Genomic DNA, 22,203 nt, shown 5'->3' on the forward strand with positions numbered 1-22,203 from the left:
TGCATTACAGTCATGGCTCATGTGCTTTGATTAAGTATAAGACTGAACTACCACAACATATGAAGCACATTGGAATACTGAATTCAAAGTTTTCCAATAAAAACCTTTGGATTTAAAAAAAAAAAAAAAGGAAATTACTTCAAAAATTTTTTAATTTCTTCTGACCTTAGAGATCCTATCTGAAATCTTACAACAGGATTAACGTAAGTAAGCATACCTGTAAAACACAATACAAATCACAGAAGTGCCCCAACCCTCTTTCATCCAGAATAATGGTAGCAGGCGTCATGCTTTCATCCCCTACTACTGTCTACTCTGAGAAACAAATACAAGACAGAATTATTTACTCCTTACAAACCTTATTTGATTTTATTCAACCAATGACTTTACTCGTAAGCTTACTTGTAAGCAACATCCTTCAGTGTTTCCACCAATAAAACCTGATGTCAACTCCAGACAGGACTCAACAATGCAAAGGTGCCAAAAAACAAGTGAGAAAGCCAAAATATTAAACCAGAAATCCAGAAACATCGCTGTTGTGAAGAATACAAATGCAGAGACCCATGCAGAGACCATGCATGTACAAATGCAGACAAATGCAGAGACCATGTATAGTACCACTGACAGTGGAGTAAAGATTCTTCAAATCCTATGTCACATCTCTTTGTGCAAACCAAGTTTCAATGAGTTGATACCCTCTGAACACCAGACACCCCATGTGGGCCCACTGAGGGCCAACTCAATGACATTGCAACATGTAAATCCTTAAAAGCCTGATTCTAGTTGGTCTGACATGGTATGTAGGCCACATTTACCCTTGTTATTAAAAAGAAGCAAAATCTCCAAAGCCAACCCCACAAGCACAAAAGTATGCTAACTGCTTAGATAAATAAAATCGCAGTTGCACAAGATCACAAGTTCATTGTGATTTTTCTCCCCTTAAGTCAAGGAATTCAGTGTTTCATTCTGTCTAGTTAACATCTCCCTCTAAGCTCCTATTCTATGATTCTATGATTCCCTGTTTTGTTTTGTTCTTGGAAAACTTCCAAAGCACTTCCAAGTGATACCACAAAGGAGCCAGTCCTCTTCACCTTGGCACAAGCACTTATATGGGATCCCTACAGAACAAAGCACCTAAGCAGCTGTTTGTTGCTGCTCCTACTTCTGCAAGGACCTCTTCTTAGAAGCCATTCCCTCTTAGCTTTTCCTTTCTTTTGTCACATCAGACTTCTGTTTCCTTTCTCAGACAGTTCTTAGTAGGGCATTTACTACCCAGGCGGTTGTCAAAGGAGACCCTTTCCAGCAAGATGCTGCTGTCTCTCCCAGGTATCTGCCATCCACAGGGAAATAGGGTTGGTATTTTACTTTTTATTTCAACTTTCTCAAGCAGGCTTTGTTGTATTTTGACTGAGGCTAGTCCCATTACCAATACAGCTCAGTAGTACACAATCTAGGGCAGTAAAATGATGTGTCTCCAAGGAAAAATACCAGACACTTGAACAGCAGACTCCTAGCCAGTGTTCTCCAATTCATTTCTGGAAAGGCCAGGCTTGGAACAGCTGGGAATAAACATCTCAAGGCACTTAAATTAACTCCTCTTTCTCCTGAAAGCACTAGTTAACAGGCTTTCTAATTCCAGTTTGTTTGAAGAGTATGAGATATGGAAGATCATTTCTCATCATCTTACTCCTGACCTGGGGTTGAATCATAACTGGTAAGTTCAAGGTGAAAAGCTCCAAATCTCATTACACATTCCCTCAGCCATCTAGCTTGCAACTGCCCCAAGCTCCTATTATTTTTAATTGTGTAATATCTGTAATAATATTGATAATCAAAACTATTTTATTTGTATCCTGAAGCACAATGGCACAGCTTTTTGCAAATTTAAGCTAACTCATGAAAATTCTATCCAGGCCAAATTGAGTGCATAGTTTTTTGCCAGGCTGATTTCTGCCAACTTACCATAAGCAAATTCAGTAGTATATTAGCAACATAATCCAATTTCATAATATGTCTCTCTTATCTTTTGTCTATCTTCATGCCTGCAGTCAATACATATCTGTAAATCATTAGTACTTGGATAACACAAAATCCAGCTAATGAGATGAGAGAAGAGAAGGAAAAATGTTGTCTCTGACTGAGAATTTACTCAGCACTGAGGGAAGTGAATGCATATGAATACACAAAGAATTTTCTCTGAATTTTTCTCTTATACATAAACAAAATTTTCCAAAAAATAATAAATAAATAAGTTCAAATTACCAAACTCCACGGACACTAGTTAAGAAGAACTCTGCAAATGACACTGTGAAAGATATGTCCTGCTCCAGGCTGGAAAGAGGGCCTTGTGCAATCAAGGAAAGATCCCCAAAGACAGCTGTGACTCTATTAAGTCTTCTGCACAGTGTAAATTTGTTGGGAGCTGATAGTCTTCTAACAGCTAGTGACCTTTAAAGTAAGAACTTCATAGTAAATGGGTACCCTACAAAGGGCCCTTCCCTTACCCAGAACTTGACAAGGAAGAAGGCATTAGCTGGCCCCCTTTCAAACAGCTCCTTCAGGCCCCCTTTTTTCTCAGGGAACTTGTCATAGATCTGCCGGATATCCACTGCCTCAAGATAGGGATCATTGTAGCTGGGACTTGATTGCCCAATGTGCACGAACAGGTGTTTGTTATACTGCAAGAAGAGGAAAAATATGGAATTAGGAAATTGTTCAGTACATTCTGAGCATACATTTCTTCATGCGAGAAAAACTGACACTTTAGCAAACTGGTAGAGTCCATCCCACCACAGAAAACCAAAAAGCTCATGAGATCATTTTAAAATATCCTCATGCTCAGAAAACACACAGTTCACTTATCAATCTATTCAGGGTGTATGAACAGTATACAGAAGGGTGCTGCCTAAAATTGTATGAGTGATTACACAGAAAGCTCTGTACCCCCACACTACACACTAAACCGTCACTCCAGAACTGTGACAATAATTGTTCTGTCATCTTTATCCAGAAGTAACAGGCAAACACAGCCTGACTACTGGAATCACTGAAAATTTGATAGCACTTTCTAAAAAAGCAGAAAAATTAGCAGAAAGGTATCTGCTAATACCAGCTCATGTTGTTCTTTCTTTCTTATCAATACATCCATGCTTCTTGCTTCTTCTGAAACATTATTGTGTGCTTTTTTTTCTTACATTCAGTCCTAAACCATTGCCTCATGCCACTGTTATATAGTACGAAATAACTTGAGATGCAGAATGCTACCTGTCACAAATCATTCAGTCAATAAACATCAAAGCTCCTCATTCAGTCAATAAACATCAAAGCTCCTTATCCTGTGAAGAACTGCCTAAATTCCCACAGCAAGATGCCAGCCAAATACTACCATCTTTTCTGAACTGCAGTTATCCTGTCTCAGAGACAGGAAGTATAACTGGTCCATCACCAATGTGTCTCAATATGCAATATCACAAGACTTTAGTGAGACAAGCAAGTCTTATTATTCCCATTTTATAGGTGGCAACACAGAAACACTCTGATTCACATTAATCCCAGTTGCCCCCCAGATTTAAGTTCTCAGCACACCGGAGAGACTATGTGGCTCCATGTTATCTTAGCATCATCTGGTGTTGGATCTGTACTCCAAGTCTGAAAAGGATAACTAGAATAGCCCTGCAGGGGCTGTTCCACCGGCTTATGATGTCAGTGCCTTGAGATCTGGTATGTGAATGACCATGACCCTGTAAAGGAAGGCCAAAAGCACATGGCACAGAGCTGGCTATATTGCTATAAGCGATTCTGTCCTCTAAGAGAAAGATCTATTTTAACTGGGTTGTTTCCCGAAGATGTATTCTCAGTAGAGCAATGAAGTAAGTATTTCCATGTACATATAGTAGTATAACACATCCACAATGAGCAGAAGCTACCTGAATATCAAAATTAAATGAGGGGTGGAAGTCAGGTGTGTATCTTACTGTATCTTGATCTTGCTGCTGTTCCAAGAATGCAGAGAATTCTAACATCCAAAGTTTGGAGCTAGCAACTCTTCGTCCTTGCCAAGCTGGTACTGATGGTGAAGGGGAGAGACCAGCAGGAGACTCAAACCCTGAGTACACAAGATTTATGTATCAAAATTTAGAAATAGACAAGTTGGTAATAACTTTCCAGAAAAGCACCTGTTGTCAAAGCTGATTAATTACATTTTCATCTAACTTCATCATGCAGAAATATCATTCAGAGGTTTCTCGTTCCACATGTGCTCTAAACGGCTTTTCAGTCACCCTCTGCTAAGACAGTAATGTCAGGGTTGTCATGACTGTAAAAGACAATCTACCTGGTTTTGACACCAGAGAAAACGTTCAGCAACTTTAACAGGACCTGGACTGGGCCTTAAATGAGCAGAGGAATAGGCTGCTTTAGTATCAGAGAATGAAGCAATACCATTAGCATGATCATTAACTTCCCAAACAGAGGAAGTTGAGAAGAAAAAGACATTTATTGTTCAATTTAATCAGGAATTGGAAAGGCAATCATGTTATGACAAAAAACACTGTTCTAGTACATCCAGCATGGTGGAAGAACAATAGAGATGCATTAGCTTTCATTTTATGTTTAGCTAGGAGGAAAAGAAACACCCAAACAACTAACCAAAACAGGAAAAAATGTGTGTGTGTGTTTATTTAAATAAACCATAATTAAAGTGCTTCAGCTCTCTCAATAAAAGGATGGAAAATGGTGATACAGGGAAATCATATAAAATTAATATTGAACTCACTAAAATGTTTCCATAGGTAAAAAGACTTTTAAAAAAATAACTGCATCATTTTGTAAGTGTTAGCTATTTTTGAAGTTAGCACAATTTCAAAGCAAGGACTGTATTTTCTTACCTACCTGGTAGTGGCAGCGGAGGCTGTACAGCATATGGTTGTTGAGAAAAAGGTTTCACACTACAGACATACACAGAGAGATGGTTAAAAATAACAAGAAAATAACAACAAAAAAAAGAAAGAAAAAAAAAAGGAAAAGACACTTGATCAACTTTTTACACAGATTAGATGACTAAATCAAACACTTTTCATTTCTCCCAGAATGGCTTCTATTCTTTTACAAACTCCTTTCCCCATATTAATAGCCTATTAGTATCTGATACTAATAGACTATCTATTCCTACCTGATACTAATAGCCTATTTATTCCTATCTGTTCTCTATGTCTGTCTGTTCCCTGATCTGCCCCACAAACATCAAAAACAGCACCAGAAGAGAGCAAGAACACATAGCCAGGGCGAAGAACATAGAACATATCCCTTCCAGCCACTTGTCCCTAAGGTGGCTTAAATTGCTCACAGAAACCTATCCTGTTAAGTTATGTGATAAAAAAATTGTCTCCACACACTCAAAAGTAGCACAGAACAATGGCAGGCAGAACAACCTGAATTATGAATTATGGAGCCTGGAGGGTGACTGTAAGTCTAGTTTGTGTGTGTGTGTTTATTTTTGTGGGAGGCAAACTAGGGAGAGCGAAGACCCAGACCCAGCTACTGGGTGGATTGTGCATCTAAACCCTTCTACCAAAGACATTCACTGTGTGTGTTTTTGCACATGCATGTGTTTGTGTGTGTGAGTGAGGGGCCTGCAACAGCAAATGGAGTGGAGCTGCAGCCTCAGGGATTCACTTGCTTGGGTGCCAGCAAAAAGGCAGACAAGGGATCCACGGATAGCTTCTGGATAGAGTGCATACACGCAGCTACTGGATGGATCCATGTTGTTTGTTTATTTCCTACAAACACCTTTATCTTTATCAGCCAGAGATGGGTAAAGGATGAGGCTGTTGGTGCTGTTTGTATTTCTACAAACGCTGAGAGTCTGTCTGTGTTGTTTGTTTATGAAGACATAGGGTTTTATCTGTTTAAGACTCTCTTGTGACCCTCAGTTTGTCTTCAACCATGGGCCTTAATTTAAGTCTCAGATCCACTATCACAGAATCTGTCTGAGAACAAAGACTGCATTATCTTAGCATTTCATAAATCTTGAAATAGCTAATGGTGTTCCTCAAGGAGGATAAAGGAAGCACCTGCTTTAGACACTCGGATGAAGGAATACTCACTCTTGAGAAGATCCAGCTTGGCCTGGCAAAGGTCCTTGCCAAAACTGCAAAAGAACAACATACAGGCAATGGTCATCACTCTTAGGACAGAGTTAAAAAGCCAGACTTGCCACTGTCTAAAGAAAGAAACTGCAAGCTCACAGACTTAAAGATGTGACTTTGCTACATTCATTCACTTCTTGATTTACTCATTCTACTTTCTTGATTTAATACTTGTGGAGGTGCTCACTGGTCTTGGTTTTCCTTCTATATGTTACCAGTAGTGACATGCAAGAAACTGACCCAACGGTGTTTTTTAATGTTAAATGCTATGTACACATTCTTGTACCTCCGTCTTCAGAGGGATCCCCCTCTTGAATGGACCATTTTCTCCAGGAAAACTTTACAGAAGTATTTTGGCAGAAATCAATGCTCAGCAAATCTCACTAGGTCCAACACAAAAAAATGTGGGATGCTGACAGGCCTCCTCTGTTAAAGGTTTTATGTAAGGGCCATAAATTTGTGATGTAAGCACTCAGAATTAGGTTGGGAATGATGGGATTGAGAAAGGGTTGGGATGGCCCAAATTGTTTTATCCAAGAACCTGGACTAAGAAAGGGGTACAGACATCTAAAAATATTTCAGGAAGGTTAATACCCAGAGGATCTCTGGTTGTTCTTTCACTTGTGTCTAAAATAAAATAAAATAAAATAAAATAAAATAAAAACACCGTTATTTTGCATCAGTGTGAGCAAAAAATCAGACTCAAACTTTTGAAGCTATATGATAGATTTACTCTACAAAGAAAATGACTTTTTGCCCATTCTTTCCAGTGTTCTCAGGATATTCCTGAGAAGGTCCCAACACCCTTTCGATATTCAAGTGTCTTCAATCCAACTCCTCCAAGACAATGATTCACTCACCCCAGAAACAGCAGGGTAGGCTGGTCGTGGGAGACCAGGCAAAGCCATTTTACTATGGAAGGCAGTTGCAGAGATAATCTGGGCAGATGACATTGTAGCCATACTCTGCATGGCTTTATCTTTAGCTGCCTGATCCTAAGGGCAAGAGTAGAAAGAGAAAAAACACAATGATTATAATGATAAACCTGTTGCCTGGCCTAATGCTGCATAAACAGGATTATCACTAGCTTCTTTGTAGGGAATAAGTATCTCTAAGAAACTGGGCAGCAGATTTGCCAATAACTATCCTAAGAACTCTCCAAAGCTCGAGTCCCTTATCGATTACTATATTTTCAATGTGACTAATCTTCCTTTCTGGAATATCGGGATAACTGTTTTAGACACTATTAAGCATTTGTACTTTCTGTCTGAAGGTTTTTAAGCCCCACAGTTGAAATGTTTTGTTACAGAAAATACGACCTTAATTTAAAAAAAAAAAAAAAGCTAATTGTTAACACAAAAGGAGTTTGTCTTCATCACTGCAAAAAGACTATCTCAGTTCAGGACTGCATTACTCCCAGGTAGAACTGAACGTTTTATTACCATTCTTGGGGAAACAGGAAATCTTAATAACCTCCCAGGGCACATACACAAGAACATTCTGTTTTGTATTTTAGCAGCACTGTGGAATTGTACACATCATTACAGGCAATAACAGTGCAACAAACAGGGGGTCTAATGTATGGTTAAAACTAAGGGTATTCTTCATTTCTTCTACCAAGAAATAACTGGACAAGCAAAAGTACTTTGTCACATTCTTCCTACACCCCTCCAAAAAGTTATCTTTACTGTTTAGACACGCGATATTTATCTGTGGCATTATAATTATAATGGGAATGCCACAGATGAATTGATGGCTTGGAGAAGTTGCTGAAAGAGGTAAGCTCTTGTCCTCCTCAGGAATTCTCAAAACTATGATATTCGTTAATTTTAGTAACTGCAGTAAGTTCTCACCCTTGGGTCTCCATTCTCTCTCCCTCTTCCTAGGGTTTTCTGAAGGTCAAATCCCAGGGATACTGATGTGTGTAATGCAAAAACATTTGGAGGAAGTGTAACAAAAGCTCAAGAATAAATGATAACTTTTAAGTGAAATAATCTGAATGGGCACAACATTTTTATGTTATCTATGACTCTTGTTAGTAACATTAAAACGTATGGAAGTATTTTAATTACTGAGAAAGTTCCTAAGCATCTCCAAAGTGAAGATTACATTTTTCAGAATGCAGTTTAAATGATGCTTTGGGTAATTCTTTAAGGATTACATGCAACATTATAAAGGTAAGAATTCCTTTTTCTTTTATTTTTCCCATGACATTTCAAGTTGTCAGTGCAGAAAAGTGTTTTTTTTCTTCCTTTATTTTCTCTCTAGAAAAACCATATTTGTCAGCTCTTTCAGCTAACAATTCTCTAGTCATTTATATTTGTGCTTCCAGTAAAAAAAAAAAAAAAAGGCATCAAAAACTTTTACCAAACATTAGCAATTTTTGTCTTTTGTTTTTATATTTTCAAAACACACTGGAATAAATAATAATAAAAACAAAATGTCCCTCTTTTTTCCTTAGTATAGTATCAATTAGCCACCCAAGACAGAAAACTACTGCCTTCTGGTGACAGATTTTTCTTCAAGCTTTACTCTACTGCCCTCACCTCTATCTACTATAGGAACAGTGCAAGCTTAAGGAAGAGACCTCAGTTTGTGTGGGAGAAAATAGTATTACACTACATGCTCTGAAAAGTCAGCATGTAGCTGCTTGGAACTCTACTATATAAATATGAAAACATATACACAGTGTGGAAAATGAACAGTGATAGAAGAACACACAGCTATCAGCAAGAACTTAGAGGAAGGGCAGTAACATATGTGATTTCATTTCCTTGCTCTGTGAAAATGACTAGGGAAGGCAAAGCAGTAAATGAATTGAATCAGTGCTACAGACTCGCCTCTGCAGGCAGAAAGGAACAGTCTGGTAGTGGGGAATGGTTCACTGCAGGCAGCGGGTAGAGCTCACAGCATGGCCAGAGCTAGTGTAAAAGGAGAACAACCAATGGCTTCATGAAGCTCCCCAAGACTCCTTCGTTCCCTGAGAACAAAAACGGCCAGCTCTTGTGTACTAAGTAGAAACAGGCTCGGCTGACGGACTTTTCAATCATGCCAAATCCCAGAGCTGTGACATGCAAGGAACAGAATCAAGGTCACAGATATGAGCAGCAGTATATCTTTTAACACCCCAGGCAGTTGTTGTTTCCTACTAGCTCTAACTTGCCTCTCAATCAGGCCTCCACCTGAATTGACTGCTTAACAGCACCACAGGCTTCAAACTTTGGCAGCCCTACCTAGAAGCACTGAATTAGATAGTCACAATTTGCGGCTCCTTCTCTTTATCAGAGCAGCTGGAAACACAACAGGCAAATTACAGAGACAACATGGTTTCTAAAATGGACCTGGGAATGGGATGAGGGAGGTGCACAGTCACGACCATTAGAGGCTATCACTGCTCACTATAGATGCATGCACTTCAGCACTGGTCAAGACTAGGTGCTAACATTTCATTCACAGAAAATCTACACCTTGTGTGGCTCAGGAAGGAGCTACCCAGCCAGCCAAGAGAAATAACGTGACAGCTTTCCACTTAAGACTGGGCTGGACTGAGATATCAAGACCTTCATCATCACCTAAAGCATGCCATAACAAGTCAGGAAGGCCTTCCTTCCCTGACCGTCTGAATGATTTATAATAAGGACTGGACCTCACATCCTGCTCAGCAGGCCCTTTCTGGATGGGCTAGAATGGGCAGGCCCCATTCTAATGTGGGCATGCTCTTGTGCAATTGTCACCCATAAACATGACCTTCTTGATATTTCTGGCAATTCAGTCTGAGCCATTTCCCTGCTTCAAATGTGAGTGGAAATAAACATCAAGAGGTATCAGTTCATTAGCTTGATCTCAGAGCTCTTCCTACAGAAAGGAAAACACAGATTTACTCAGAAGTCAGCCATTTTCCTTATTGGCCCAGGCCTCTTCAAATCAGGTCTGAATTAATCAAAGGGCAAAGTCTCTTCAGCTGGTACCATTTTACATGAGAAGATCCCAGGTGGCTTTGTAACTTCCTCCCAAGTTCTGCCAACTCAGAATACTTTCCCAGGGACAACTCCATGTCACTACCACTAATAAAGGTAGAACTAGTACAGCACTAATTGTAAGGCTACCCATTCCCAAGGCCCACAAAACACTATGGAGTGATTACTGGTCAACATTTGTGACCATAACCCCCTCCTTCTCAGGTAAACACTCTTCCCATGCTCCCAAGTCCAAGGGACATTCAGACTTGAAGGACAGCAGCGTAAACCGGAGGTAGAAATCAGACACATCAAAATTAAAGTTATTGTTTCTTTATTCTTTAAATAGAATTGCCTCAGACGTCACAGAGCTCCAACAATACAAGTGTTTGCACAACACTTCCTGGGAAGTACCTTTTCCTCTCCAGCTTACCACAATTCAGTGCCTAATCTCAGCCTTTTCTGAGGCTATTCAAAGAGGGAACGGATGAGGGAATGGCTGACTCAGGGGGCTTGTACGATATGTTAAAAGGATACCCATAATACCTTGAGCTTGGCTTGGATCTCTCTGGCTTTCCGCCTTGCCAGGACCTGGATGTGACTAGATACCTGCATTGAAAGACAAAATCCATCTTCATTCCAGAGGAGCATTTGGTAGCTGCTTGCAGAAGTAAACAGTTTACTTTACGCACCTTATGCAATAGGGAGTTATTTAGGTTTGTGGAGGAAGGGGGCGGTTGAGGTAGTAATGAGATGTTTTTCTGAGCATAATTGTCATGAAGTAAGGTGGGTTATCAACAGAGACAAGCCATATAAAGCCTTTTCCAATTCAAATGTCTTTATTAAACCAGAGACCTCTTCTAAAACCGAACAACCCAACCCATCCATAAATCTGGGGATTAAGAGTTCTAATCTCTTTACTCCCCATCCTGGCGTCCTCTTGGGAGAAGGAAAAGCCATGTTACATACCCTTGGCTACTATATAATGACTCTCAGAATCTGGGCTGAAACGCATCATAGAATAGTTTAGGTTAGAAGGAACTTCTGGAGATCAACTATAAACTCCCTACCCAAAGGAGGTCCATGTTGCTCAGTGCTTTGTCCAGCATAGCCTGTACTGTCATTCCTAAAACACAGAGGTGCCTTTTTTATCCCATGTGCCATGTGTTTTCAAAATCACCATTGCTGTCTATTTGTGACAAAGAATCTTCCTGAACAAAGAATCCTCCACTGATGTTCACTGAAATGAAGGAATAAATGAATAAAATCCCACACTGTTTAACAGCAGAAATAATTGTGGGTCACAATGTGGGTGGGAGGTGAGAATTGTGGGTCACAATGTGGATGGGTGGTGGGAGTGCTACAGTCCTATTATCAAATGCCTGAGCTGACTCTTCCCACCATTGTTACTAACCAGCTCAGCACAACCACCTATTTCCACAAAAGCTAGAAACTAACAGCAAGCGAGTAGCAAGGAATTTGTTCTCATAAGCCTACAATATGTGTAGTGGTCCAAAATAACCCCAAAACTTTACACCTACCTGTTTCCTTGTGCGTGTTTTCCCTGTTCTCAGCTTAATATAGCGGGCAATCAGCTCATTTCGGCCTGAAACAGAGAAATAATGCAAATAAAAGTTTACAGAAACTGTTTTTTTTTTTCCCCCTTTTTTTTCTTTTTATTTCTATAGAGATTGCCAGTGCAGTGATTTTAGGAAGGTACTGATTAGTTCACACGGTAGGAGTCTAAGCAGAACTTTGGGCTACTAATGCTATTTCTCAGCTTGCATCTGTATAGCTTACAAATAAAAATACAGTTTATCAATAAAAAGGAGAATCAAACACTTTGCTTAATAATTTTACTACCACAGTGTGTAAACTCTGTAGGCATGGATCAAGGTAGCCACTATGAACAGAAAAAACAAACAAACAAACAAACAAAACCAACCAACCAACAAAAAAAAAAATCCATTCACCCTCCATCATTCAGAAAGGCAAGAAGGAAGAACCAGGAAACAGCAGGCCAGACAGCCACACCTCCATACCTGGAAATGATGGGGCACCTTATACTGCATTTCCAGACACACAAAGGACAAGAAGGTGATTGGAAGTAGTCCACATGGATTTACAAACGGGAAATCATTCTTACCCAACACAGCTTCTTCAATGAGATGACTAACTTGGTGGATGAGTGGAGACCGCTACACATTGAGTACCTCAACTTTAGTATGGCATTTGAAACTATCTCCCATAAACCCTCATTGACAAGCTGAAGAAGCATGAGTTGGGTAAGCAGACAAGAAGGTAGGCTGAAAACTGGCTGAACAGCCAGACCCAGAGGATTTTGATCAATGGCACAAAGGTCAGTTAGAGGCAAGTTTGTAGTGGTGTACTGGGCCAATACAGTTCAGCACCTTCATTAATGACCTAGACAATGGGACATTATGCACCACAGAAAGTTCACACAAAACTGGGAGGAGTTGCTGATAGTCCAGATTGGCTGCACTGCTATTCAGGAGGAGTTTGACAGGAGAAGGACCTTGACTGGAGAAATGGGCCAACAGGAATCTCATGGAGTCCAACAAAGGGAAATGCAAAGTTCTGCATAACTCTAAGCATCAGTATATGCTGGGAACTGACAATTTGGAAAGTTGCTTTGAAGGAAAGGACCTGGGCTGAAAACAAACTGAATGCGATGCAGGAATGTGCCCCTACAGCTAAGAAGGGCAACAGCATCCCAGGCTGCATTAGGAAGAGCATTGCCAGCAGGTCAAGGGAGGTGATCCTTCCCCTCTTCTCAGTACTGCTGAGGAGATATTTGGAGTACTGTGTCCAGTTTGAGACTCCTCAGCACAAGAAAGATATGGACATACTGGATTAAGTCCAGCAAAGGTCCATCAAAAATAAATAAATAAATAAATAAATAAATAGAAGATTAATGGACTAAAACGTCTTTCACATAAGACTGAGAGTGCTGGGCTTGTTCTCTGCCTAGAGAAAACTCTTGGATAGTTTTACCAATCTTGGATAGTTTTACCAATGAATATAAATGCCTGATGGGAGTGAATGAAGAAGGGCCCACTCTCTTCTCAGTAGTGCACAGGACAAGAGACAATGATCACAAAATGAAACACATGAAATTCCACCTGAACACAAGAAAAAAAAAGGGGGAAAAAAAACCACCACCAAAAAACACTTATTTACTGTGAGGGTGGTCAAATACTGAAACAGGTTGCCCAGAGAGGTTGTGTAGTATCCATCCTCGGAGATACTCAAAACCCAACTGGACACAGTCTTGGGCAATTTGCTGTAGCAAATGAGGAATCTCTCAAGAGAACCCTTCCAACCTAAATGATTCTGCCATTCTGTGAAACTAAGACTAAGAAAATAAACAACAATAGGTAAATATATGAAAATGGTTACATGGGATTTTGGAGTGTGAAATGATACAGTAAATTCTTCAGAGAAGACAGAGACAAGTAAGCTTAGTTTTGTGGAAGATTATGGGGAGCTCCAATAAGCAGGAACGTGGGGCACTGTCTGGAAGAGGTGAAGAAATCCTTGTCTGAATATAGAACAAACAGCCATTGCAGGCTGAGACAGGCAGAATAGGTCCTTCAGGGCCAAGGGAATGAGCAGTATAGGAAAATGAGAGGCCAGTGCAGGGATACAAAGAAAAGACAGTCACAGTGATAAATGAGGAAAATGGTATTTATTATCAGCAACATGAATGAAAAACACAATGAAACATGAAACTACAGAGTTACAAGTACAGAATTTGAAATTGCTTGGAATGACAGCAAGAAACTGCAGAAGAATGAGATCCAGGATTTAAAAATCAGGAAGAGAAACAGAAGGCTGCGCTACTGACAACTTCAGGAGTGAACAGGAGAATAAGGTTTAGACTTGATTCACAGCTATCACCACAGAACTGAATGGACACCAAGATACAAGGCAGACTATGCAGTTCCATAAACTGGCTCACATGTTATCAGCTCTTAACAAATATCCTTTTTTTTTTTTTTGTCTTTTTTTGAGCAGGAGTGTGATGGAGGAATAAAAAGCAGAAATAGAAAAGCAGTAGCTACACATCTGAACTCTAGGCTGATTCAAGGCAGGAAACACAACAGAAAGAGCAGGCTCTGCAAAATAACACAGCTGTGGTGACCACACTGGTAGTGATAGAGTACCTCAATTAAAATTTGGAGTGGGAAGTATATGGCTGCAATGTCTTATATGGCTGCAACTGTTTGAGGAATGGAACAAGAATAAACTGGGATGCAAAGCCACAGCTCTTGTGAAGCTTATTTGTAACTGCTAAAAAGACTTTATTTTCTATGGAAAATGTATGGGAAAAACTTGTACATTAGGACACCACAGACATCAAGAAAGCAAGCAGTGATAAGAAATGTGATTTTTATTCAGAGAGTTTACTCTTCCTTGAAAACATTGGTTTTATTCTAAATCCTTGTTTAACTCAAGACAGAAAAAAAAAAAAAAGAGAATGTAAGGACAGATTCTGTGCTACAGATTCACCAGCCAAACCTTTAGGGAAGGTCTGGCAATGTTACTAATTCCATCTATTTCAGAGAAAGAATGCATATTTCCATGATTGCATTTAGGCCATGTTCACCAAAGCACAGGTAGGGATGGGAAAGTGTTTTACATTTACAGATGTTAATCTTTTTCTAATGGTATCATTACCAAAGTTCTCCTTATTCTCCTTGTGGAAGGATCAGGTCTGTAGCTGAGACAAGAAAACAGCTCCAGCTCCTCTATACACAAATTATGAACTGCTTTTGTGCCAGATACACAATGCGCAGCATATAATCACTGACTTCTTCAGTCCCCAGTTTCAGCATAGCATAGTGACATGCCCAAGAGAGTTTTATGGGAAGAGATGCTATTGTTGCTACATTTCACCTGGCTGTTTTTTCAACCAATGTAACCATTTCTACAAAGCTAATACCCATTACTAGTGACAAATATCCAGACCACCTTTCTCTAGTGCCAGGAATAATACTTATAGTTCTTCAAAGTCTCCATGTGTTGGACATGGATCCAAGTTGCAAGGTAAGTAACTACTGAAGTGATGCTAAGAGGTGCTGCTCCCACAGATATTGGAATATCTAGAATTTCAGGATGGTTTGGCACAATTCAAATGTGGGAAATAGGCAGAACAAGACAAGGTGCTCAAAACACATTATCTACAAAGAAACAAGGAAAATGTATATACATCAAGATGGCCTGTTGTGGGACAAGGGAAAATGATTTAATGGAAGAGAGAGGAAAAACTAGCCTTGAGAAGAAGTGGATGTGAAGAATTTCATGCAAACTTCAAAAGGATGCACATTGGGTTATACTACAATTTGAACACATAGAAACACTATCGACACTACTGAAGTACGGGTCATCCTTGCATAACTAAATTTTAATGGATTATCAGACAGGTATAATAGATGGTATAGAATAAGATTAGATTTGTTGTGATTCCATGGAAATCAATAAATTATACAAACTGACCAGTCTGACAGAGCACTACTCTGCTTCAATAGTAGAGAGCTGCAAGGCTATATTTGTGTGAGAAGATGCCATGAACAGCCCTGTGCCAGTCACAGTTGATTCTAGCCATCTCCAAAATGGATGAAAACATCCCTTTATGTGCCAAAACCTCAACCAGTCAGAGAACCACATGCCACCTTTGCTCAAACATTTCAGATCGGGCAATAGCCACTAGAGGCAGGAGACACAAGAGGAGACAGACAAAAGGAATCACAAAAAGGAGATGTGAGGATGTGCAAAAGGAGACATGCAAGATGTGTGAAAAGATACATTTGGAGGAAAAAAAAAAGAAAAAGAAAAAAAAAAGAAGAAAAGGATGAGACGTAGAAGGAGATATTCTTGGGGATAAGGCTGGCAAAGTAATTTTGGAAAGAGGTGCTCCATGGCAGAGAGGCTACAGAGGCAACTGCAGCCCATGGAGGACCCATGCCAGAGCAGGGACAACTCTGAAACAACTGCAGCCCAATGAGAACCCATGTAAGAGCAGAGGCGCAGTAAGAAATAAGGAGCACTGGAGGAAAAAAATTGTACCGTCTGCCACATCACCAAAGGAACTAGGAGGGACTAAGTGAATAAATACAGAGAATAAAACTAGGGAAGCTGAGACTGGAAAGTGGGTTGGAGAGGCAATAAATTGAAGTTGAGCCTTTGGAAGTGGAAATTGTTTCCTAAAGTGTATGTTTAACTCTTTGTCTTTGACAAAATCAGCAAATATTGCAAAGCAGGCAACGCCATTACATTGGAGAACATTGAGAAGAAGGGAAATTATTGTAAAAATTATACATATTAGAAGCTGGTGTAGAAATTCTTTAGAGAGAGAGCATTTAAATACGCATCCCCCATATTTCCGGATTTAGAATTCACTTTCCTGTTTGCCACCTTTCATATAAACACACAAGACTTCCTCTCCCAGAATTCCCTACAAAACCTGGAAAAAAAGACAGGTGGCAGAATATGTTAAGCAAATAAAGATACTGGTAGCAAAAAAACAGACCAACCTCCCCAAAGACATTAGCAACACAGGGATTATTAAAGATGGAACTATGCAAATTGCCAAACTCAGTAATCTCTGCAGTAAGAATGTATTAAATTACCATGAACCAAAACTGCAAGAGAAACAAGTCCTAAGTGTCCTTTGTTTATCAGAAGTTAGATGTAAGCAGGTGCTACTCTACTGAAAGTCTGAAGGTTCATAGCCTATGGCAAGCATTTTATTTGTTTCACAGCTCTGGCTGTTGGGTAAGCAAAGGCTAGCACTCCTCACTTGGCCACAACAGGCAGAGCTGTCATAAAACATTGGATGGTTCATTTTTTAGAGCTGTGTAAAGTGTCCCTCAGTAATCTGATCATATGTTGTGTTCTTAGAATAACTCTTGCTGAGGCCTGCCATGGTCACCAGAACCTGCCAACAGTTGTGCCTCCTCTGTCGAAACCACGCATTGGGTTTCATGAAGCTCTAGCCAACATACCAACTGCAGCCCAGGACCCAAAAGCTCTTTATCCTCCGCTGAAGCCTTCCCCTTGGAAGCATGACATGAAAAAGAGAGAGAGAGAGAGAGAGAGAGAGAGAGAGAGAGAAGAGAGACTCTCTCATGTTCTTTACTTCACACTCCTCACAAATAAATTTCTAATGGCATCAATTTAACTCACGCTCCCTCTCACACTGAATTGCAAAACTGCATTTCAGCAGCTACCAGGAAGACACTGCTAACAGAAGTGAGTAAAGTGACTTTTTGACTCTCCATTCTACACCTGTGATCCTTTCAGTGTAAGAGGAGAGAAGTGCCTACGTATAAGGGAGAGGGGGAAAAAATCACTGAAATTCCACAGATAGAAAGCACTTCCAAGCCCACCTCAAAGCTTCATGCTGGCTTTCTGCTAGTACTGGTATATTACCACTTGTAGAGGAGACAGAAAATGTTTCTCTTTAAGCCTTGATATTTTTTGCACATCTGTTGTCAAAGACAGGTAGAAGAACTAAAAGCACTCTTCTGTGATGGATGAGAACAAAGAACTCATCATGATTTCTGTAAAATCCTTCCAGAAGGAAACTGCATGAAAGTATCTGCTTCTTGGCAGCAATATCTATTCTGATCCCAAAGCTACTGTGTACACCTACCTACCTGTGAAGTGCAGAAAAGACAAGAGATCTAAAAAAGCAACTATCCAGGTGTATCCAGTGAAAGGTTAATCAAAGTAAGGTCAAGAAAACCACCTCAACTATCATTTCAGACTTCACAAGAAGGATGTGGATCTGTTAGAACAGGTCCAGAGTAAGGCCATGAAGATGATCAAGGGGCTGGAGCGCCTCTACTATGAAGAAAGGCTGAGAGAGTTGGGGATGTTCAGCCTGAAGAAGAGAAGGCTCTGGGTAACCTTATTGCAGCTTTTCAATACTTAAAGGAGGCTTATAAAAAAGATGGAGAGCAACTTTTTGCTCAGGCAGACAATGACAGGACAAAAAGGAATGGCTTTAAACTAAAAGAGGGGAGATTTAGGTTAGAGGTTAGGAGGAAATTCTTCTCTCGGGGTGGTGAGGCACTGGAACAGCTTGCCAAGAGAAGCTGTGGATGCCCCATCCCTGGAGATGCTCGAGACCAGGTTGGACGAGGCCCTGGGCAACGTGATCTAGTGGGTAGCATCTCTGCCCATGATTGGGGGAGGGTGGGAGGGTGGCGGGTCTGGAACTAGATGAACTTTAAGGTCCCTTCCAACCCAGCCTATTCAATGATTCTGTGATTCTATGTATATGAAGCAAAACTAACCACCCAGCAAGTCTTAAGTTACTCCAGAATGACACTTAAGACAAAATCATATTATGTTCATGAGAGCATGTACAATATGGGATTAACTGCCACTGGCCTCTGCCCTGGTTCCTACCTCCTGGCACAGCCTTATTTTCTGCCACTCAGTGTGTTGCTTCCTCCTCCCAGCTACACTAAATGCCTTCCTGGGCATCACCTTTTCCACAAACAGGGCTGCATATTTTAAAACCACACTTTTATCTTTCGGTTGGCTAATCCCATCTTCTCAGCAAGATGCACAAACACTCAATTCTTACTGACATCATCCTTAACATTAGTTTTTATGTTGACTTTATTAGATTCCTCTGACACAAATCATTTTTTCCTACCCAAGACTTGGTCAGAATCTTCTGTTAGCTTCCCAGTTTCCCAGCCTAACTTGTCCAAAGCTAGATAAAATGCAGTATGTGACCTTTCCTTTTCTGGCCTGGGTTCCCTTCACCCCTTCCTATCTTCCTTGACTGCTGGCAATCATTAATGTCACATCTTTCTTGATTCCTTAGCTTGCTTGTTTTCAACCTTAAGATCTCCTAATTAGCGAGCTTGTCTATGAAGTTTTAGACTTTGAACTCTATCTCTTCTGCAGTTCCTTCTCACCCTCTTTCTGAATTTTGTCTTTGTATTTCACATATATAATATAGTGATGATGTTCAGCACCCAGACTCTTTGAAAGGCTCAATTTCCCCCCCCTCCCCCGCCTTTACTTCCACTCTCGCTTCTACTCGTACTTCCAATACCAGAGTTGAGGCTATCCCCAGTCAATAAAAAAAGAAAAATGGTGTCTTGTTCTTCCCATTCATCTGGACTGCAACTGTGGCAAATCCATGTGGCAAGTGGCCCCAACAACAGTGTACAATCTCAAGAGTGGCATGTTCATTTTGAGACAGGAGTTGCAGACAACTCTTTAAATGATATTTTAACAAACTTAACTCTGATCAAATTTCTTTCACAATTTTTAACAACCTGTATTTTTCTTCCTAACTTCTATACTGAATCCAGACATACTCAGGAAGCAATAAAAAAACTTAATATATAGTTATGATCATCATACTGGGATCCCTTTGCATGAAACAGACCATAGAAAAACACATAATAGTAAACTGCAGTGCACTGGTCTATACTATGAAGACATCTCTCTCCTGCCACTGCAGAATTACAGTGCTTAGCAGTCAAGTTTGAGTTCCTGCAACACAGTTACACATACCACAGAACTTTATATTCAGCAGTGAGATGAGAGTTTCATCACTCTTACCATTCTTGAATTTTCTGTTTTAACCTTCCATGAGAAAAATCTCTGAGATCATTGCGGTTCCTACAATAAAATTTTGAGATGAAGACTCAAGAAAAAAAGCTGAGCTAGTCCTTCTGAAAAAAAAAATCAAAACAATCATATCAATGCAAGCATGATTATGAAGTGCTTAGTACTACCACATCTTCAGCTCTGTCTTGACATATCTGTTTTCATTATTTGACTGTGCAAATTGCTCAGCTCCTTCATCCTCTGAAATGAAGCAGAATCATAGAATTTTTGAATGGTTTGGGCTGGAAGGGACCTTAAAGACCATCCAGTTCCAAACCCCCTGCTGTGGGCAGGGACACCTCCCACTAGACCAGGTTGCTCAAAACTCCATCCAACCTGGTCTTAAACACTTCCGGGGACATGGCATCCACAACTTCTCTGGGCAACCTGTTCCAGTGCCTCACCACCCTCACAGTAAAGAATTTGTTCCTTAGATCTAGACTAAATCTACCCTCTTTTATTTCAAAGCCATTACCCCTTGTCATATCAAAACATTCCCTGATAAAGTCCCTCTCCTGCCTTCTTGTAGGTCTTCTTTAGGTACTGGAAGGTCACTATAATGTCTTCCCAGAATCTTCTCTTCTCCAGGCTGAACAACCCCAACTCCCTCAGCCTGTCTCGATAAGGAGAGGTATTCTAGCCCTTTGATCATCCTCATGTCCCTCCTCTGGACTCACTCTAATAGGTCCATATTCTTCTTTTGTTGGGGTCCCCAGAGCTGAACGCATTACTCCAGGTAGGGTCTCACGAGAGCAGAGCAGAGGGGGAAGAAATTCACCTTCCTCAACCTGCTGGCCATGCTCCTTTTGATGAAGCCCAGGATACGGTTGGCTTTCTGGGCTGCAAGCACACATTGCTGGCTCACGTTGAGCTTGTTGTCAACCAACACCCCCCAGTCCTTCTTAGCAGTGCTGCTTTCAATCCATTCTCTACCCAGCCTGTTTTTGTGTTTTGGATTGCCCTGGCCTCGGTGCAGGACCTTGCAGTTGGCCTTGTTGAACGTCATGAGGTTCTCACAGGCCCACCTCCCAAGCCTGTCCAGGTCCCTCTGGATGACATCCATTCTCTCCAGCATGTGAACCACACCACACAGCATGGTGACATTGGCAAACATTTTGAGGGTGCGCTCAATTTCACTTGTCCAGATCACTGACAAAGATGTTAAATAGTGCCGTTCCCAATACTGTCTCCTGAGGTTTGTCACTTGTCTCCACCTAGATACTGAGTTGTTGACTCTTTGAGTGCAACAACCCGGTTAAAGAACTTTTAAAGCCATTAAGAAGACTTTTGAAGAAGTTAAAACTTTATTTGCTGGGGCAGAACATGTTAGTTAAGCTAGACCATCATCTCTTCATTAGACATACACTCTTTTAGAAAGAAGATGCTGCACTTTTCAACTCTGAATCTAAATGTACTTTACAAAGATGACAAAATATGATTTCTTCCCCTCATATAAGGGAAAATTTGCTTGTGGTCATAAAACTCAAGTGTTTCATTTAATAACCAATCTAAAAAACGAAACTGTCTCACATAAAAAGTCTTTTTGCTGAGAAGGGTAATTCTCTTTTTCACTGTATAAATTAAATCCACACCTAGAAACACAAAAAGGGCTAACTGCATTCAGAAACTGCTCTTCCTTGATGGCCAGTTTAAGATGTTTCATGCAAGGTACATGAATGAGGGTTAATTACAGAGCCTGCGGGGTTTGGGTAGCTTCTTATTGGTTCCAAACAATGAGTGGAGATAGGTGAAAAATCAGTCACCTCGTGAGTAGTTACAGCAACAAATTTTTCATTCAACTTGAAGAGCTTCCCCTTTCCTCAGCTGGTCAGTTTTGCCCATAAAATATTTCATTATCTCCTGTGTGCAGCAAATCCAACTAAATTTCTGGAATACGGAGGATGGAAGGGGGGAGCAGATGTATACTACTCTAATTGCCAAAATTAAAAAATAAGCACCCACCTTGGATTTTGTTGTTTTTGTTTATTAGGTGTGTGAGGTTTGTTTTTTATTTGTTTGTTTGGGTTGGGTTGGTTTTTTTTTTGGGGGGGTGGGGGGTGGGGATGGGGTTTGTTGGTTGGTTCTGGGTTTGTGGTTTTTTGTTTTTTTTTTTTTTTTTCCTTCCAGTCGGTTCCTTTTGTGGCCATGTGGACCACAGTGCTGGCAGAGCAGAGAGAATAGAGTAAGCATCAAGGCAGAACTTCTTAAAACAATTTTGGCCAGCAGAGAAACTGTAGCTTGGAATTGTATTCCACCTAAATGTAGAACATAGACTGGTAAGAGAATGGGCAATGTTCTTCCTGTCCTTTATTTATTTGTTTAAAGACAGAATTAAAGTACCTCCTAATTACAGCCCCAAAGGTACAGGAGGTTATTCCTTGGAAAGGAGTGCAGCAATGCATGCATGTAGCAATCCCTCACCATTACCCTAATGGGAA

The 22,203-nt window shown here is 40.4% G+C and overlaps 1 protein-coding gene across 3 annotated transcripts in view; it reads right to left on the bottom strand.

The window, feature by feature from the left end:
• Window positions 1–22,203, bottom strand: part of TEAD4 (TEA domain transcription factor 4) — a 60,478-nt gene that overhangs the window by 12,558 nt on the left and 25,717 nt on the right. For 2 of the 3 annotated variants that reach the window (XM_035545691.2, XM_035545689.2), the window contains exons 4-10: window positions 11,644–11,708; window positions 10,649–10,711; window positions 7,007–7,141; window positions 6,105–6,148; window positions 4,891–4,946; window positions 3,975–4,105; window positions 2,505–2,678 (exon numbers count right to left, since the gene is read on the bottom strand). In XM_035545691.2, coding sequence (XP_035401584.1) covers window positions 2,505–2,678; window positions 3,975–4,105; window positions 4,891–4,946; window positions 6,105–6,148; window positions 7,007–7,141; window positions 10,649–10,711; window positions 11,644–11,708 — 668 coding nt within the window. The remainder of the gene's footprint in view (window positions 1–2,504; window positions 2,679–3,974; window positions 4,106–4,890; window positions 4,947–6,104; window positions 6,149–7,006; window positions 7,142–10,648; window positions 10,712–11,643; window positions 11,709–22,203) is intronic. The other variant, XM_035545690.2, reaches the window with a different exon arrangement.

Source organism: Cygnus atratus, chromosome 1, assembly GCF_013377495.2.
Source record: "Cygnus atratus isolate AKBS03 ecotype Queensland, Australia chromosome 1, CAtr_DNAZoo_HiC_assembly, whole genome shotgun sequence".
NCBI lineage: Eukaryota > Metazoa > Chordata > Aves > Anseriformes > Anatidae > Cygnus > Cygnus atratus.